The 18,870-nt window shown below is 48.4% G+C and overlaps 1 protein-coding gene across 1 annotated transcript in view; it reads left to right on the top strand.

The window, feature by feature from the left end:
- The first annotated feature begins 1,831 nt into the window (after positions 1–1,831).
- The window catches only part of dock10 (dedicator of cytokinesis 10), a 95,807-nt gene continuing 78,768 nt past the window's right edge, over positions 1,832–18,870 (top strand). Inside the window, 1 exon segment of the mRNA XM_042064176.1 lies at positions 1,832–2,106. Within this exon segment, the coding sequence (XP_041920110.1) occupies positions 1,930–2,106 (177 nt within the window). The 5' untranslated portion in view covers positions 1,832–1,929.

Below are 18,870 nucleotides of genomic sequence, written 5' to 3'. Positions count from 1 at the left end.
GCTGAGGGGGAGACAAAAGGCTAAACGGGGAAGGGCCAGATCAGGGCCAGACCTGGACCAACATCAGTGTCTGTGTGTGTGTGTGAGTGTGTGTGTGTGTGTGTGTGTGTGTGTGTGTGTGTGTGTGTGTGTGTGTGTGTGTGTGTGTGTGTGTGTGAAGGCATTGCAGAGAGAGAGGGGCAGACACACTGAGGGTGGAAGGCTCTGAAGCCCCTCTGCGTCAGATTGTGTGTGTGTGTGCGTGTGTGCAGAAAGACAGGGGCAGAACTTTGGAGCCTGGGGTAGTAGGAGCAGCCCCACTGCGGCAGGCTAAGAGTTTAGCATTTTTGTTTTGTGTTACTTTGAGGAAAGAGAGAGAGCGAGAGAGAGAGTGTGTATGTGTGTATGTGCGTGCGTGCGTGCGTGCGTGCGTGCGTGCGTGCGTGCGTGCGTGCGTGCGCGCGTGCGCGTGTGTGTGTGTGTGTGTGTGTGTGTGTGTGTGTGTGTGTGTGCGTGCGTGCACAGAGAGGGAGTGAGGGGAAAAAGAATGAATGAGAATGAGAGAGTTGAAAGGGAAGCAGGGTGCTGAGGGAAAACTCTCAGAGTTTGTGTTTGTGTATGTGTGGGCGTGTGTGTATGGGAGAGACACAGAGTGAGTGAGTGTGTGGGTGTGTGTGTATGAGAAAGCTAGAGAGAGAGAATGTGTGTGTGTGTGTGTGTGTGTGTGTGTGTGTGTGTGTGTGTGTGTCTGTGAGTGTGTGGGTGTGTGTGTATGAGAAAGCTAGAGAGAGAGAATGTGTCTGTGTGTGTGTGTGTGTGTGTGTGTGTGTGTGTGTGTGTTTGGCTGTTAGTCCTGGTCAGCTGACCGCTGTTGGGGGAGGTGATTGGAGCGACCAGCTGTGCACAGCTGCAGTGTAGGCAGGATTTGCAGTGAGCGAGGGAGTGAGAGGAAGAGGGAGAGGGAGAGAACGATTGGGAGGGAGAGGGAGAGGGAGAAAGAGACAAGGCTGCCAGTGTCTGTTTCAAGCCTTGCACTCTGAGCGCCGGCAGAAGAGAAGAGGAGAGGAGAGGAGGAGGACAGGACAAGAGAGGAGAGGAGAGAAGCGGGGGAGTCCACAACCACCTATCTACTGACTCCTGGACACACACACACACACACTCACTGACGAGGAGGCAGCTCCCGGCTTCTGCAGTGTGTGTCGAAGAACTCCAGACTGGAAGAGGGTGGTTCCGGACTCCTTGCCCGTGTGTGTGTGTGTGTGTGTGGACTCTTACGGACGCTACGCTAGTGCAGCTGTAGAGGCAGGCTGGTGGTCAGTCCGTGAGGAGGTGTGGGCAGGGCTGAAGACGCGCTGGCCAAACAGGATCGGAGGAGTCATCCAGGAGTCGCCACTACCCCTGTGTGGTGACGCTGATCGGACACTTGAGGCGACTGGGCATCTGTGGGTTGAGTAGGGAGGGGACGGGCAGTTTACAGGGCAGTGACCACTGGGGCACCGGACCCTGGGGATGCACACAGGGCACTGGACACTGGGGGCTGGGTGCTAACGGGCATCTGCGGACTGAGTAGGGTGCCAGTGTAGGGGGTAGTGGGCGATGGTTATTGATCGCTGGGTGCAGGGCATTAAGCGTTGGTTGCTAGGAGAAGGGCACAGTGGGAGTGGCCATATTTGAGCTGGGCTGTGAGCATTGGGTGGTGAGTACTGAATTGGGGATTGGGTGCTGAGTGCTGAATTAGGGATTGGGTGCTGAGTACTGAATTGGGGATTGGGTGCTGAGTACTGAATTGGGGATTGGGTGCTGTGCTTGGGGTGTTGGACAGGGGGGGGGGGGCAGTTCTGTGGACAAGTGAACACTGGGCACTGACTTCTGGGCGTTGGGCATTGTGCGGCGTGCTGTGCTGGACGTTGGGGGCACGGGGCTCTGTGCGCTGGGCTCTGGGTGTTGGGCATGGGCTGCTCTGCCAGTGTGCTGCTGCTGCAGGCTCTGCGCTCCGTGCTGAGGGGGGGGAACTGCGGGCGCATGTGTACCCGCCGCCAGCAGCAGATCTCTGTGGAGATGCTGCCCCCGCTGCAGGAGGAGGGCGATGGCAGCAAACAACCCTACGCCACCACCATCGTCGTCATGGTAATGATCGATAATTACTCAGTAACTTGCACGCACTCACTTCAGTTTGACTGGACTCTTACTCAATGTACTGTACGCATGGAGAAACTACATACAGGATGTGGAGTTATACAGGAATGTCTGAGTGGTGTGTGTGTGTGTGTGTGTGTGTGTGTGTGTGTGTGTGTGTGTGTGTGTGTATATGTGTGTGTTTACTTTTGTGTTATTAAAAGAGGGCTATTTTCTGTAGCAGATTTCCTGAAATTGTGTGTGCTCTTTTATTGTCATTGCTATTTTACTGTCAAAGTGTGTGTGCGTGTGTGTGTGTGTCTGTGGGGATGAATGGGTGTGTGTATGTGTAGATAGATAGATAGATTTGTGTGTGTATGTGTGTATATGCGTGTGTGGGAGGGGGGGGGGGGGGTTGACTGGAAGGCTATGGGTTTTGCAAATTATGAATGTTTCCCACATGTTCCTGACTCTCCTTCCTTTTGTATCCTCACTCTCATGTTACATGTAGCGCTGTCTGTCTGTAAGACATCTGGTCTCACCACTCAGATGCATTTACACACAGCTACACTCCTTACACATACAGTACATACAGTCCTGGACCAGTTACACTTACAACCAATTCTATCTGTTGATTCCTTACATTTATGCCCCTTATTCTGCTATCGGTTTCAACAGCGTAGTTTCATGTGCTGCCACTCTTTTTTCTGTGTGTGTGTGTGTGTGTGTGTGTGTGTGTGTGTGTGTGTGTTCTGCCTATGACACTTCTCTCGTTCTGATTTCTCTGGTCTGGCTGACGTTTCTATCTGTTGATTCCTTACATTTATGCCCCTTATTCTGCTATCGGTTTCAACAGCGTAGTTTCATGTGCTGCCAGTCTTTTTTCTGTGTGTGTGTGTGTGTGTGTGTGTGTGTGTGTGTGTGTTCTGCCTATGACACTTCTCTCGTTCTGATTTCTCTGGTCTGGCTGACGTGTGTGTGCATCTGTGATCTTTTGCTGGGCGTCAGAAAGAGGCGATCACGTCTGAGGAGGAGATCTGAGAGTGCAGTATCGTCTCTGTCATGGCTGAGGAAAGAAGGGAGAGAGAGAGAGAGAGACAGAAAGAGAGAGAGGAGAAGGAAGGTGACAGAAAGAAAGAGGGGAATGATGGAGGAAGAGAAAGGTAAAAGAGGTGGAGAGAGAAGAGGATGATAGAAGAGAGACTGCGGAAATAGTGACAGCATGAGTAAGGAGAGAGAGACCACGGAGAGAAGGAGAGAAAGAAAGCGAGTGAATAAAGAGAGGAGAAAAAATAGATGGAGAGACATAAGAAAGGGGTGTGTGTTCTCTGCTGGGGTGTGTGTTGGAACAGAGGTTCTGTAGGCTGCAGGGGTGTGTGTTCTCTGCTGGGGTGTGTGTTGGAACAGAGGTTCTGTAGGCTGCAGGGGTGTGTGTTCTCTGCTGGGGTGTGTGTTGGAACAGAGGTTCTGTAGGCTGCAGGGGTGTGTGTTCTCTGCTGGGGTGTGTGTTGGAACAGAGGTGTGTGTTCTGTGGGCTGTAGGGGTGTGTGTTCTCTGCTGGGGTGTGTGTTGGAACAGAGGTTCTGTAGGCTGCAGGGGTGTGTGTTCTCTGCTGGGGTGTGTGTTGGAACAGAGGTTCTGTAGGCTGCAGGGGTGTGTGTTCTCTGCTGGGGTGTGTGTTGGAACAGAGGTGTGTGTTCTGTGGGCTGTAGGGGTGTGTGTTCTCTGCTGGGGTGTGTGTTGGAATAGAGGTTCTGTGGGCTGTAGGGGTGTGTGTTCTCTGCTGGGGTGTGTGTTGGAACAGAGGTGTGTGTTCTGTGGGCTGTAGGGGTGTGTGTTCTCTGCTGGGGTGTGTGTTGGAACAGAGGTTCTGTAGGCTGCAGGGGTGTGTGTTCTCTGCTGGGGTGTGTGTTGGAACAGAGGTTCTGTAGGCTGCAGGGGTGTGTGTTCTCTGCTGGGGTGTGTGTTGGAACAGAGGTGTGTGTTCTGTGGGCTGTAGGGGTGTGTGTTCTCTGCTGGGGTGTGTGTTGGAACAGAGGTTCTGTAGGCTGCAGGGGTGTGTGTTCTCTGCTGGGGTGTGTGTTGGAACAGAGGTTCTGTGGGCTGTAGGGGTGTGTGTTCTCTGCTGGGGTGTGTGTTGGAACAGAGGTGTGTGTTCTGTGGGCTGTAGGGGTGTGTGTTCTCTGCTGGGGTGTGTGTTGGAACAGAGGTTCTGTAGGCTGCAGGGGTGTGTGTTCTCTGCTGGGGTGTGTGTTGGAACAGAGGTTCTGTAGGCTGCAGGGGTGTGTGTTCTCTGCTGGGGTGTGTGTTGGAACAGAGGTGTGTGTTCTGTGGGCTGTAGGGGTGTGTGTTCTCTGCTGGGGTGTGTGTTGGAACAGAGGTTCTGTGGGCTGTAGGGGTGTGTGTTCTCTGCTGGGGTGTGTGTTGGAACAGAGGTGTGTGTTCTGTGGGCTGTAGGGGTGTGTGTTCTCTGCTGGGGTGTGTGTTGGAACAGAGGTTCTGTAGGCTGCAGGGGTGTGTGTTCTCTGCTGGGGTGTGTGTTGGAACAGAGGTTCTGTAGGCTGCAGGGGTGTGTGTTCTCTGCTGGGGTGTGTGTTGGAACAGAGGTTCTGTAGGCTGCAGGGGTGTGTGTTCTCTGCTGGGGTGTGTGTTGGAACAGAGGTGTGTGTTCTGTGGGCTGTAGGGGTGTGTGTTCTCTGCTGGGGTGTGTGTTGGAATAGAGGTTCTGTGGGCTGTAGGGGTGTGTGTTCTCTGCTGGGGTGTGTGTTGGAACAGAGGTGTGTGTTCTGTGGGCTGTAGGGGTGTGTGTTCTCTGCTGGGGTGTGTGTTGGAACAGAGGTTCTGTAGGCTGCAGGGGTGTGTGTTCTCTGCTGGGGTGTGTGTTGGAACAGAGGTTCTGTAGGCTGCAGGGGTGTGTGTTCTCTGCTGGGGTGTGTGTTGGAACAGAGGTGTGTGTTCTGTGGGCTGTAGGGGTGTGTGTTCTCTGCTGGGGTGTGTGTTGGAACAGAGGTTCTGTAGGCTGCAGGGGTGTGTGTTCTCTGCTGGGGTGTGTGTTGGAACAGAGGTTCTGTAGGCTGCAGGGGTGTGTGTTCTCTCTGCTGGGGTGTGTGTTGGAACAGAGGTGTGTGTTCTGTGGGCTGTAGGGGTGTGTGTTCTCTCTGCAGGGGTGTGTGTTCTCTCTGCTGGGGTGTGTGTTCCGTAGGCTGGAGTCTGGTTCTCATCTAGCAGCTCTTGTACACCTCCCAGTTTAGTTAGAATTCAGTAACACAAACACGCACACACACACCAGGGCTTCACATTAATGGTTGCCCGGTTGCCCTACCAAACTGTTACAAGTGGCAGTCAGTGACAAAACCTCATGCCCTGACACACACACACACACACACACACACACACACACACACTGCCTGCCCATCCCTGATACCTGCAGTGGACAAGGTGGTGGTGTGTGGTTGTGGCTGGAGGTCGGTGCGGTGCAGCAGACAGAGAAACTGGGCTTATGGGTCACTCATGCTGCTGACACAGAGCTGAGCTGGTCCTGTGCTTACTCAGTAAGGTTGCAGTGTATGTGTGTGTGTGTGTGTGTGTGTGTGTGTGTGTGTGTGTGCTTACTCAGTGTTGTTGAAAGAGTGTTAGTGTTTTCCTACTCAGTGAGAGCATTTATGCACATCCATGTATATATAGATATGTGTGTGTGTGTGTGTGTGTGTGTCTGTCTGTCTGTCTGTCTGTCTGTGCTCGCGTACTTAGTGTCCTCTGTGTGTGTGTGTGTGTGTGCCCTGCAGGTGTCCTTTGTGTCATCAGTGGGCACACTTCCAGGGTGCTGAGTTAATGAGAGGATGTGTGTGTGTGTGTGTGTGTGTGTGTGTGTGTGTGTGTGAGCATGCAGAGTTAATGACAGGCTGAGTGGACAGGTGAGCATGCCTGCTGTCAGTTTAACGGGATCACTATACTACATGTACTTCCTGTCCTTTTATCTCAACTTCCTCTCTAACACCTAACCTCTGCCCAACATACACACACACACACATTCACAGTTTCCCTTTATATCTAAATAGAGGCTTCCTCTGAGCCAGATACTGTATGTTTACATATATTTCTTTAACATAGACTTGTGTCCTAAGTGTGTTCTCACTTTATCATTCATGTGTGTGTGTGTGTGTCTGTGTGTGTTTGTGTTTGCTCCTTGAGGTTTGATGCCATGATCGTGCTGTTGTTATGGATTCAGCTCAAATGTGACAAGCACCAATCTGTCCAGTTCCATTTGTTTATCTTCTGCATATGGTTCTGACCGGTCCAGATCTCCTCTCTCTGGTTATGGCTGCGTTTGGTTCTGCTGTTCTGACCGCTCCAAATGATCTCTCTGGTTATGGCGGTGTTTGGTTGTTGCCCCCTCATTTCTCAGTATGACAGAGGTTCGCGTGACGGCTATCACACCTTCTCAGTGGGACTGACGTCAGCTGGCCTGACTGCCTGTTGTGGTTATTATAGCGGAGTGTGTGTGACGGTGATGGTGGGGTGGGGACCTGCCTGTTGTGGTTATTATAGCAGTGTGTGTGTGTGACGGTGACGGTGGGGTGGGGGTGTTGTGAACATCTTGTGCCTCCCAGTGGTGCCTCGGTGCCTGGAAGTGTCAAAGCCATTTACAGGGATGTCTCGACTCTCTCTCTGGGACTCGGAGCTCAGAGCTGAGAACTGTCTCACTTCCTGCCATCACAGCAGAGGCTCCTCAGTTCTCAGCCAGGTCTGAATGAACGCTCTGGAGACCCATAGCAGCCCATCACACTCCTTTGATCCGCAAGTCTTTGGTCCAATGTTAGAGGCCCATAGTGTAATATACATGTGCAAGTAAGATGAAGCATTCCATCAAGCTTTATTTGTATAGCGCCTTTCGAGCAGTATAGTATAGTTTGGGGGGCAGCCGTGGCCTACTGGTTAGCACTTCGGACTTGTAACCGGAGGGTTGCCGGTTCGAACCCCGACCAGTAGGCACGGCTGAAGTGCCCTTAAGCAAGGCACCTAACCCCTCACTGCTCCCCGAGCGCCGCTGTTGTTGCAGGCAGCTCACTGCGCCGGGATTAGTGTGTGCTTCACCTCACTGTGTTCACTGTGTGCTGAGTGTGTTTCACTAATTCACGGACTGGGATAAATGCAAATTTCCCTCATGGGATCAAAAGAGTATTTATACTTATACTTAGTACCAGGTTATTTCCAAGGGGAAAGTTACAAAAGGTCAAATGCAAGACCACGTAGATACACAATGCATAAATAGAAGACCACATACAGTACTAATTGTGGTTAGTGATTATGAAGTTACATGTTGTGCTCTTGACATGACTTGTGTGGCTATTTAGCTAGCTGGTTGCCCTAATCTTAATTGTGTGGAGTGAATGAGTGAGTGTGTGTGCATGCTTGCATGTGTGTGTGTGTGTGTGTGTGTGTGTGTGTGTGTGTGTGTGTGTGTGTGTGTGTGTCTGTCTGTCTGTCTGTGTGCGTGTGTGTGTGTGTGTGTGTGTGTGTGTGTGAGTGTTTTCCATGTGTTGCTAGAGCATGTTTCATTGTCTCTATGTAAGTGTCTATCTGGATTATGCGTGTGTGTGTGTGTGTGTGTGTGTGTGTCGGTGCGTTCCTCAGTTAGTTTCCCACATGAAAATGATGGCATTGGAAGAGCTGAGTGGAAAAATGGCCGTCTCAGATTTTTGGCAGGACACCTCCCTGAGGATGTTGTTGTGCTTCTCTTCTCTCTCCCTTTCTTTCTCCCTCGTTTCATCCTAAATTCCTTTATCCCTCCATCATTCTCTCCCTTTATCCCCCCATTCTCTCCCTTTCTCTTCATCCCTCTCTCCCTCCCATCATGAATTGTGTCTTCCTCTCCTTATCCATCCATCTCTCTATTTGTCCTTATGTTAAAATGCAGGCTCCTCTCTGTCGACCTCCTTCTCCTCCTCCTCTTCCCTCTCTTCCCACTCTTCTTTTCTTTTCTCTCTTCTCTTCTCTTCTTTTCTCTTCTCTTCCCTCTCTTCCCTCTCTTCTCTCCTCTTCTCTTCTCTTCTCTTCTCTTCCCTCTCTTCCCTCTCTTCTCTCCTCTTCTCTTCTCTTCTCTTCTCTTAGTTTGGCACCAGCACTTGTCCCCTGCAGTCAGGGACCCTTCTGTTTTTCATTTCTAAGCAGAAAAAACTATTTTCTTCTTCTTCTTCTTTTGAGTGACACTCTTAGAGTTTCCATCTCATTCATTAAAATATCTTCATGTGGCACTGGACCCTGTGGCATCCTTCATCCTCAGACAGCAGATAAGGCTGCAGGGAGATGGCAGTATTATGTGGCAGGGGTAAAAATAGATAGAGAAAGAGACAGAGAGAGAGAGAGAGAGAGAGAGGTACAGAGATATATCTGGGGTCTGGCACATTTACATGTTTCTCACATGCTTGTTTTTGCCAAGAAATCTCAGTATTGGGCTGAGCTGAGCTGACTCTGCAAGACTCTTCAAGTCCTCCTGTCCTTCTCTGCTGCTCCGTTTTAATCTCTCTCTCCTCCTATCTCCTCCTTGTTCCTGTAGGGTTTCCTGTGATTACTCCTGTAGGGTGTCCTGTGATTACTACTTTAGGGTTTCCTGTAGGATGTCATGTGATTACTACTGTAGGGTTTCCTGTGATTACTCCTGTAGGGTTTCCTGTGATTACTACTTTAGGGTTTCCTGTGATTACTACTTTAGGGTTTCCTGTGATTACTACTTTAGGGTTTCCTGTGATTGCTCCTGTAGGGTATCCTGTGATTACTACTTTAGGGTTTCCTGTGATTGCTCCTGTAGGGTTTCCTGTGATTACTACTTTAGGGTTTCCTGTGATTGCTCCTGTAGGATGTCATGTGATTACTCCTGTAGGGTTTCCTGTTACTCCTGTAGGGTTTCCTGTGATTACTCCTGTAGGGTTTCCTGTTACTCCTGTAGGATGTCCTGTGATTGCTCCTGTAGGATGTCATGTGATTACTCTTGTAGGGTTTCCTGTAGGATGTCCTGTGATTGTTCCTGTATGATGTCATGTGATTATTACTGTAGGGTGTCCTGTGATTACTACTGTAGGGTGTCCTGTGATTACTACTGTAGGGTTTCCTGTGCTTAATGTGATTACTCCTGTAGGGTCTCCTTTACAGAGCACTAATCCCAGTGGCACATTGGCCAGGATCTCTCCTCAGGCCAGGGCAGGCAGGGTCACACTGTGGCATTCTGGGGGTTGTAGTCATATGATCACTGAGCTGCTTTGTGTAATGGTTGACTGAGAGTAGTATGCACAGTCTGTTGTTGATGTTGTGAGATAAGAGGGGAATTTTGGGGAACAGGTCCACAGGGGGGGTGAGGTTTTACATCTGCTTTCACTGGTGGGGGGGGAAGTCCCACGTTCTACACAGGACGTTGCTATGGTTATTCCTGCTTGTCAATAATGCCAGAGTGCTGTCGCCAAAACTGTTGCAACTTCCTGTTCTTCAGTTCCAGCCAGATCCTATCTCTCTCTCTCTCTCTCTCCCTGTCTCTCTCTCTGTCCCTTTCTCCCTCTCCACATCTCTCTCTCTCCCTATCTCTCTCTCCCTATCTCTCTCTCTCACTCTCTCTATCTCTCTTTATCCCCCAATCTCTCTCTCTCTCTCCCTCCTTCCCCTCCTTCCATCAGAGCCATAATGATAAGTGACACTTTTATATTGCTTTGAGGCTCTGTGTGCTGTGGTGTGCTATTGCATTCACACACATCTCACTCTCCCTCCATCCCTCTCCCTCTCTCCCTCCATCCCTCTCTCCCTCTCTCCCTCCATCCCTCTCTCTCTCTCCCTCCACCTCACCCTTTTTTGGTATCTTTCTGTCTCTCCCACATATGTACTTTCTCTCTCCATCATTCTATATGCCCACCCCTCACCCCTCACCCCCCCCCCCCCCCCCCCACCCCCCGATGAGAGTGTGATAATTACACCCTCTGTATTGTGCGTGTTTTGATGGCCTGCAGCTGCAATTTATACACACAGTGCACTCCCATAGGCACGAGGAGTCAGCAGAGAGAGAGAGAGAGAGAGAGAGAGAGAAGGGGAATGAATATAACACAGTCTAGGAGGGAAGGAGAATATTATAGGGTTTGGAATTAGCCGTGTAAACAGGAGATGGATAGAGAGAACAATGGCTTGGGTGAAAGGATGCAGGGGCGGGAGGAGGAGAGGAGGATGAGAGGAGGAGGAGGGCGTGGCGTGGTGGAGGAGTGGAACAGTGTTAATTGCACCTTACTGTGTCACGACTCATAAGCTGACTGGATTTGCATGGCTTAGGCAGAGTCCTCAAGTGAATCTGGTCACAGCGAGGGTCACCAAGAACAGGAAGCAAGAGTCCGTGGGCAGGTCAACAGGAAGTAAAGACTGTGATCAGGCTCAACCTTAAGGAGACACGCCACCAGCTCCGACACGAGTACGGTGGGGGCACTCCTCCTCCGACACCCAATTACTTGGTTTACATTGTTTAATACTACCTTGCACACCAGCACTGAAATCTTTGGCTACTGTCGTGTCGTGTTATATTTTTTGAAATATAATTATATCAATAGGATAGTGGAGAGAGACACTAAGCGGGTGGGAGAGAGACATGACAGCAGGGCGAACCTGTGTCCCTACGAGCACTGAGACCCAAATGTGTTACAGTGCTGCCTTTTGCACCATAGCTCCCCCCTGTTGATTTTCATTTTTGTCTACAAAGCAATGGAAGTGAAGAAGTGATGGAACGTGGGCAGTCAGGAGTGCCCTGCGGTGATGCACTGGTTTTGGAGGGAAATGCAGCATGAGAGTCTTGTCTAACAGACTGCTCACCACGTTTCTGCCAGAGCAGAGACACACAGCCAGCCCAAGCAGCTTCTCCAATATGCTCTAAATAATGAAAAACTGTGACTTCTCCACTTCTCCACAGTGTGTGTGTGTGTGTGTGTGTGTGGGGGGGGGGGTCACTGGGGATTAGTGTAATTTATGGCATTCTAGTGATGCCTGTTGCCTTGCTGTGTCATACTCCTGGGGGCTATCTGTCTCTGTATCTGTGTCTGTCTCTTTTTTCCGCTCTGTGTGTGTGTGTGTGTGTGTGTGTGTGTGTGTGTGTGTGTGTGTGTATCTTATGTAATGGCGACCTTAAGCTGATTAAAGCCCCAGTGTACAGAGATGATGAGACACATCTGCTCTCTGCTCAACAGCAGCCAGACTGACCTGAAGACACGTGTGTGTGTGTGTGTGTGTGTGTGTGTGTGTGTGTGTAACTCAGGAACAGTTTTCTCCACTTTTTATGTATGTGTGTAGCACTTGGCCTGTGCCTGTGCAAGTGTTTGTGTGTGTGTGTGTGTGTGTGTGTGTGTGTGTGTGTGTGTGTGTGTGTGTGTGTGTGTGTGTTTGTTCTTCCCTATCCCACATATTTCCCCCCCTCTCTCTCCAGTGGTGAGCAGTGCATTACACCTCAGAGGACTTTAATGCATATTATTGATCCACTGAAACAGCACTTTCCTGCTCCAGTATGTCAGACTGGTCCACTTGCCCCGGGCACAAGGTACCGATTGAGGAGGGGGCAGGACAGGGCAGTTATGACTGTGGGATCCCTCCAGCGGGGGCAAGTGAATCTGTGACGATTCGTTTCCATTTGATTCTCTTGTATCAACCGACCAATCAGTGCCATGATTTGGAGGGATTATGACGAGTGCTTAGCAACAAACCCATGGGGGTTGTTTTGTTAAGGGGAAACCCACAAGAGGGTACTCACGCACGTACACACACACACACACACACACACACACACACTCACACACACACACACACACAGACTGGGGAGTGTGTGGGTGTTCGTTTTGGTTTTGTTTGGTCTGGCGTGTGTGCCTGCATGCGGTAGGTGGGTGTTTGTGTACGGCTGAGTGGGTGTTCAATCATTTTTGCAATTGTATATGTGTGTGTGTGTATGTGTGTGTATCTTTGTGTATGTGGCTGTGTGTGTGTGTGTGTGTATCACTATGTGTGTATGTGTGTGTGTGTATCACTATGTGTGTGTGTGTGTATCACTATGTGTATGTGTGTGTGTGTGTGTGTGTGTGTCACTATGTGTGTGTGTGTGTGTGTGTGTGTATTACTATGTGTATATGTGTGTGTGTGTGTGTATCACTATATGTGTGTGTGTGTATGTGACTGTGTGTTTGTGTGTATCACTATGTGTGTGTGTGTGTGTATGAGACTGTGTGTGTGTGTGTGTATCACTACAGTATGTGTGTGTGTGTGTGTGTGTGTGTGTGTGTGTGTGTGTGTGAATGTGAATGTGACTGTGTGTGTGTATCACTATGTGTGTGTGTGTGTGTGTGTGTGTGTGTGTGTGTGTGTGTGTGTGTTCTGTGTTTGTGTGTTTTGGCGTGGCCTGACCTGCATCAGCTTAAACAGCCCTGTGCTGCCCTTGTGGCTTAGAACTATACATACTGCACAGGCCTATAGATCTCTCCGACAATAGATCACCTGGAACTGCATCCACACACTGCCCTCTGGACTTCCCTCATACACTCCCACAGTAACAACACCAACACCATAAAGGCCAGACACACCCTTAGCTACACTGAGCTACAGCATCAGCCACAAACACATTTACACTGTGAACACTAGTAAACCTTTTGGATTATTTGTGTGTGTGTGTGTGTGTGTGTGTGTGTGTGTGTGTGTGTGTGTGTGTGTGTGTGTGTGTGTGTGTGCTTTTGTAGCCTTTCAGTATAGCCTTTCAGTCTCTCTCTCTCTCTATGACTATGTCATGTGTGACTCTCTCTCTCTCTCTCTCTCTCTGTCTCTCTCTTTCTGTCTCTCTCTGGTTCAACTTCCTCTCTTTGCCGCACTATGTGACTAGTTTCACATGCTCTTTACAAAGCTCCTGTCACTCGGTGAAGCAGGCAGTGAACATTTGTGTGCCCGTGCCTGCATGTGTGTGTGTTTGTATCCGTCTAGAAAACGCATGTGTATGTGGATATAAGAATATGAGCTTCAGGATGAATCGGATCACCTTTCGTAAGAAACATAAAGCCAGACGCGAGCGAACCGAGTTTAACAGATTAAGCTGTGTACGTATGGAACCTTTTTTATTGAACCTTTTTCTTTATCTCGTCGTGGTTCTCTTTTTCTCTTAACTGTGCCTCTCGATGACTCCACTTCTCATCTTATCTGGTCATAAGAGGCCAACGGCAAAACATAGCCTGGTACTTTTTGTGCTTTTTCTTTTCCAAAATGTATTTTTTGGTTGCACCCTTCAATATGTGGTTACAGGGAGATGTAGAGCATTCATTAGTAATAACCTCAAATAACTGTTTGTATCTCTCTGTTTCTTTATCATATTTACTGTTGTTGGCTTCTACAGAGCATTGGGAGGTAATAGAGCATGGAGCAATACACGTGTCAGTGTGTGTGTGTGTGCGCGCGTTGCTGTCAGTTTGTGTCTCTGCGTGTGGTTAGTTTCCCTGCATGCTGCTGTAGCTGAATTTATTTTCATGTTGAAGTTCTCACAAGCTAGTGCTGAAACCATGGTGGTTTTGAAGCTTTCACTAGCATTGTTCAGATAGTGCTGGTGTTGGAGGTCTTGTTGGAGGTTAGAGGTCTTACTAGCCTTTGTTCATTGTTCAACCCATTAGTACTGGTTTTGAATGTAACACTATGTTGGGGTTAAATTCACACTAGTGAGTGTTGAAATAGCCCGGGTTGAGAAGCCCACGTTAGAAAGTGTTTTACCAGCGTTGGTGAAGTCCCTTGGAGAGTTTTCCTTTGAGTTTGAACAGTGATGAACAGCTGTGATATACATGTGATGTACCCAGTCCTCACTTTGGCTGTTTCACAATGCTAGAGCTGACATTACTGTCCTTTAAAGCACTACTGGTGGGTTTTTGTGTGTGTGTGTGTGTGTGTGTGTGTGTGTGTGTGTGTGTGTATGTGTGTGTGTGTGTGTGTGTGTGTGTGTGTGTGTGTGTGTGTGTGTGTGTGTGTTTCTCCGAGCGTGCCAAAGAATATAACTCAGGTCTGGAGTCGAAAGGTCAGGTTCATCACTGACTTCAGCTGGTTCAACACTCAAAAGGAAACTCTACATGCTCAAAATACCACCTTGACATCATGATGCATTTGTGGTGACTTCCCCAAGCTTAATCACTGTTGTGATCATATTCTAATGTATGGTGTAACTGATACCCAAGTTGTAGCCTACTCTTACATGTCAAAGTAAGCATTCACAAACAGTGTATTGAAGATTGTTTGTGCTAACTGATGCATAGGGCTGCTTTTTAAAAACCTCATTGCTACTCTTGAAAGAAAAAGAAACATTCTGAAGTTACAGTGCAAGTATACAAGCTACTGTGTTTTGCAGTAAATAAAAAAAAAACTATTCATAATCTCCAGTTCATTTGGAGAAATTTGTGCACCAGTGATGTGCAGCTCTAGTATTTCTAGTGGTTGTCTCAGTAGTTTTCTGGAGTGAGTGTGTGTGTGAGTCTGTGTGTGTGTGTGTGTGTGTGCGTGTATGTGCGCGTGTGTGTGTATGTGTGTCTGTGCGTCTGTGTGTGTGTGTGTGTGAGTGTGTGTGTGCCTCTTTGTATGTGTGTGTGTGTGTTTGTCTGATGGTGAATGTCAGGTGCTTCTGCTTCATGCCTTTATGCCTGAGATTCTTTTGGATATGAGAGTCGCAGAATGACATGTCTCTCTAAGCCACTGGAATTCCCCTCCATTTGGGGGCTTGTCCCGGGGTCTTCACAGCTCCTGCTGGTCGCAGTGTGGCGTGGTTACGTGCAAGCAGAGGTGACAGTTAGCATTAGCAGTGTGGCGTGAATACGTGCAAGCAGAGGTGACAGTTAGCATTAGCAGTGTGGCGTGGATACGTGCAAGCAGAGGTGACAGTTAGCATTAGCAGTGTGGCGTGGATACGTGCAAGCAGAGGTGACAGTTAGCATTAGCAGTGTGGCGTTAGTGCAAGCAGATATGACGGTTAGCTTTAGCAGTGTGGCGTGGATACGTGCAGGAAGACCAAAGTAGGCGGTTAGCGTTAGCAGTGTGGCGTGGGTATGTGCAAGCAGAAACAGTGTGGTGTGGATACATGCAGGAAGACCAGACCAGACAGTTAGCGTTGGCTGCAATATGTGTAGGTTAGAGCAGATACTTATCTAGTGGACGCTATGCAGAGGTGTGGATGCTTCCTCTCAGCTCTGGGAAGGCTGTCTGATCGGAAAGTATCTGGTGTGTGTGACTGTGGTGCAGTGGTTTTTTCACTTTCTGCTATCTGATTGGGTTGATCTCATGTAGTCCCTGATATATTTTGCCAATATACTGTTTGTCAAATTCAGCATTTCTCCTCACTGGCATTCAATTATACACTCCTAGCAAAACACCTTCCTACCAATTAACAAGGGTTTTAATTGCCCACTGAGTTGAAATATCAACAATTTCATCAAACAGTACACCTATGCTTGATAATTGGTCCACAATCAGAACGCAGTCCAAATTGAATGTTGATAAATGGGCCAGATCGCGCTAACTGCTGAACACTGCTATCTCATAGCTAGCGTGTTGTCTCTGTGTAGGAAGCGCGCATCCCTTGGCCAAGGTCCAGTTTCACCTGGACTCACCAGACTGGTAAGTGCAGGCTCACCTTGCACCTGTCTCCTGTGTCCTGCTTGAGTCATGCACCAGGGGATGATTGTATTGCTAGCATGGCTATATGGCTGTCATTAGCCTATGGACATAGAACACAGACTGGTTGAGAGTTGAGATTCAGATAGGTCTGGGTTCAGATCTTGGTTCATGTACAATGAGTATGGAAGTGCTGTTTCATTTAGTCGACCTGTGTGTTATACTCCACTTGAAGTTAGTTGCTATGTAATAGAGTGTGTAATGTGCACTGAGCAGTCTGAAGTGCTATGGTGGAGTTCTACTGGACTTGAAGTGTTGAGTGTAGTTATCTTACTCTCTCTCTCTCTCTCTCTCTCTCTCTCTCTCTCTCTCTCTCTCTTATTTCTTTCTCTCTGAAGCTGCCTGGCCTGCATTCCTCTTTGATGCAGAAATCGGCTCGTTTTATTCACAAATGACAAACAGATGCTCCGCTCTGCTCTCCTGTCATATGTATTACATGTAGAGAGCACATTTAAACAGAATGGATGTGGGAAACTAAACAATGAAAGGGAACAGCAAACACCCCTTTTTTACTGCAGACAGCGCATGAAAGAACTGTCTTTCACCACTCTACATACATAAAACAGCCTTTTGTGCTGTTTCATGCATAAGAAATGCCCAACTGTGATTACTTCACTTGTAAATGCACTTAGTGCACAGTCTTTGAAAATGTATCTCAGTTTACTGAGCTGTACTGGACTACATGCTTGTCTGTGACACAGTGATGAAGACTTTCTGTCAAATCTGGCTCAGACCCAAACCCAAAATGTGTATTGCAACAAGCCAGTGTTTATGTTGGAACATTGAAAGAACACAAATGTCATCATCTTGGTTGCGTAGCCTAGTCGCTTGTTTGGAGCTGAAGAACTGCTTGGTAGATTTGTCATAGCAACCACAAAGTTTATCCATTATGACATCACAGAGGGGTGCAATCAGACGTCTGGAAAGGTTTTTTGGTGAGTGACAGGAGAACAGCATCATGGGAGCAGCCCGCTGCTTGATAAATGTGCTATGGGTAAATGAGATGATGAAGAGGGCTTTAAAAGGAACTTTGATTTGTTCCTGAAGTTCCTGCAGTTCCTCTCAGAGAACCTTCAGGCAGAGTGGAGGATGCTCTGACTTCCTTTTACAGATGTGCCGGACTCTTGGTATTTACAGAGATCAGGGGTCATGTATGGAGGTCTGAAGTCAAAGGTTAAATGCCCATTCCCATGCAGCTGCCCTATGTGTGTGTGTGTGTGTGTGTGTGTGTGTGTGTGTGTGTGTGTGTGTGTGTGTGTGTGTGTGCATGCACACATGTGTGTGTGTGTGTGTGTGTGTGTGTGTGTGTGTGTGTGTGTGTGTGTGTGTGTGTGTGTGTGTGTGTGAGCCGGAGGGATGGGAGCGGTTAATGAGAAGGATTTTGTGGTCAGGAAAACACTCCAGTCATGATGTGTGAACAACACTGAGAGGCACTAACACCCCCTCTCCACACACACACAAACACACACACACAAACACACACACACACACACACACACGCCTGTCTTCATCCCTCCCTGACCGCAATGGGCGGTGGTGGTCGCAGATGTGTTGCCTGGTAAGACCAACATAGAAAAACACATGGGGGCGTTGCGCAGGCTACTGCAGGAGACAGCATCACTCATTAAACACTGTATGTGTGTGTGTGTGTGTTCATTTGTTTGTGCATGTTTATTTGTGTATGTGTGTGTGCATGTAGTTGTCTGCTCAGTCACATCACTCACACATTAGCCTTCAACAGGACAGAGTTTTAGTTTGCATATTAATAAAAGATACACAATTGATACAGCATTGGGGGTCCATGACTCTCTTTAGGTCTTTGGTTAAAGTTCTCAACCAGAGTTCAGCTACCAGTGTACAGGTTCGTTGGTTGGCTTTGTCCTATTTGATCAAAGGAGGCAAGAAAGGGAATAAGCAGTGGAGGGCACAGCAAAGACACTAGGACCAGAAAATCCACAATCACACACACACACACACACACACACACACACACACACACACACACACACACACACACACACACACACAGCAAAGACACTAGGACCAGAAAACCCACAATCACACACACACACACACACACACACACACAGCAAAGACACTAGGACCAGAAAATCCACAATCACACACACACACACACACAGCAAAGACACTAGGACCAGAAAATCCACAATCACACACACACACACAGCAAAGACACTAGGACCAGAAAATCCACAATCACACACACACAAACACACACAGCAAAGACACTAGGACCAGAAAATCCACACACACACACACACACACACACACAGCAAAGACACTAGGACCAGAAAACCCACAATCACACACACACACACACACACACAGCAAAGACACTAGGACCAGAAAATCCACAATCACACACACACACACACACACAGCAAAGACACTAGGACCAGAAAATCCACAATCACACACACACACACACACACAGCAAAGACACTAGGACCAGAAAACCCACAATCACACACACACACACACACACAGCAAAGACACTAGGACCAGAAAATCCACAATCACACACACACACACACACACAGCAAAGACACTAGGACCAGAAAACCCACAATCACACACACACACACACACACAGCAAAGACACTAGGACCAGAAAACCCACAATCACACACACACACACACACACATCAAAGACACTAGGACCAGAAAATCCACAATCACACACACACACAAACACACAGCAAGTACACTAGGACCAGCAAAGACACAGTCACATACACACACACACACACACACACACACACACGCACAGCAAAGACACTAGGACCAGCAAAGACACTAGGACCAGGATCATTGGCTCCTGTGTAAGGGTATGAAGATGAACCACCTTAAAGACTCTTCCCCTTACATGCTATACAGTATACTTCCACAATAGAGTTTACAGAGCTAAGCAGTGTGTGTGTGTGTATAAGTATAAGTATATATACTCTTTTGATCCCGTGAGGGAAATTTGGTCTCTGCATTTATCCCAATCTGTGAATTAGTAAAACACACTCAGCACACAGTGAACACACAGTGAGTGAAGCACATACTACGGTAATCCCGGCG

The sequence above is a fragment of the Alosa sapidissima genome, chromosome 15, assembly GCF_018492685.1.
Source record: "Alosa sapidissima isolate fAloSap1 chromosome 15, fAloSap1.pri, whole genome shotgun sequence".
In the NCBI taxonomy this organism is placed as follows: Eukaryota; Metazoa; Chordata; class Actinopteri; order Clupeiformes; family Clupeidae; genus Alosa; species Alosa sapidissima.
This window is presented reverse-complemented; position numbering and strand designations above follow the sequence as displayed.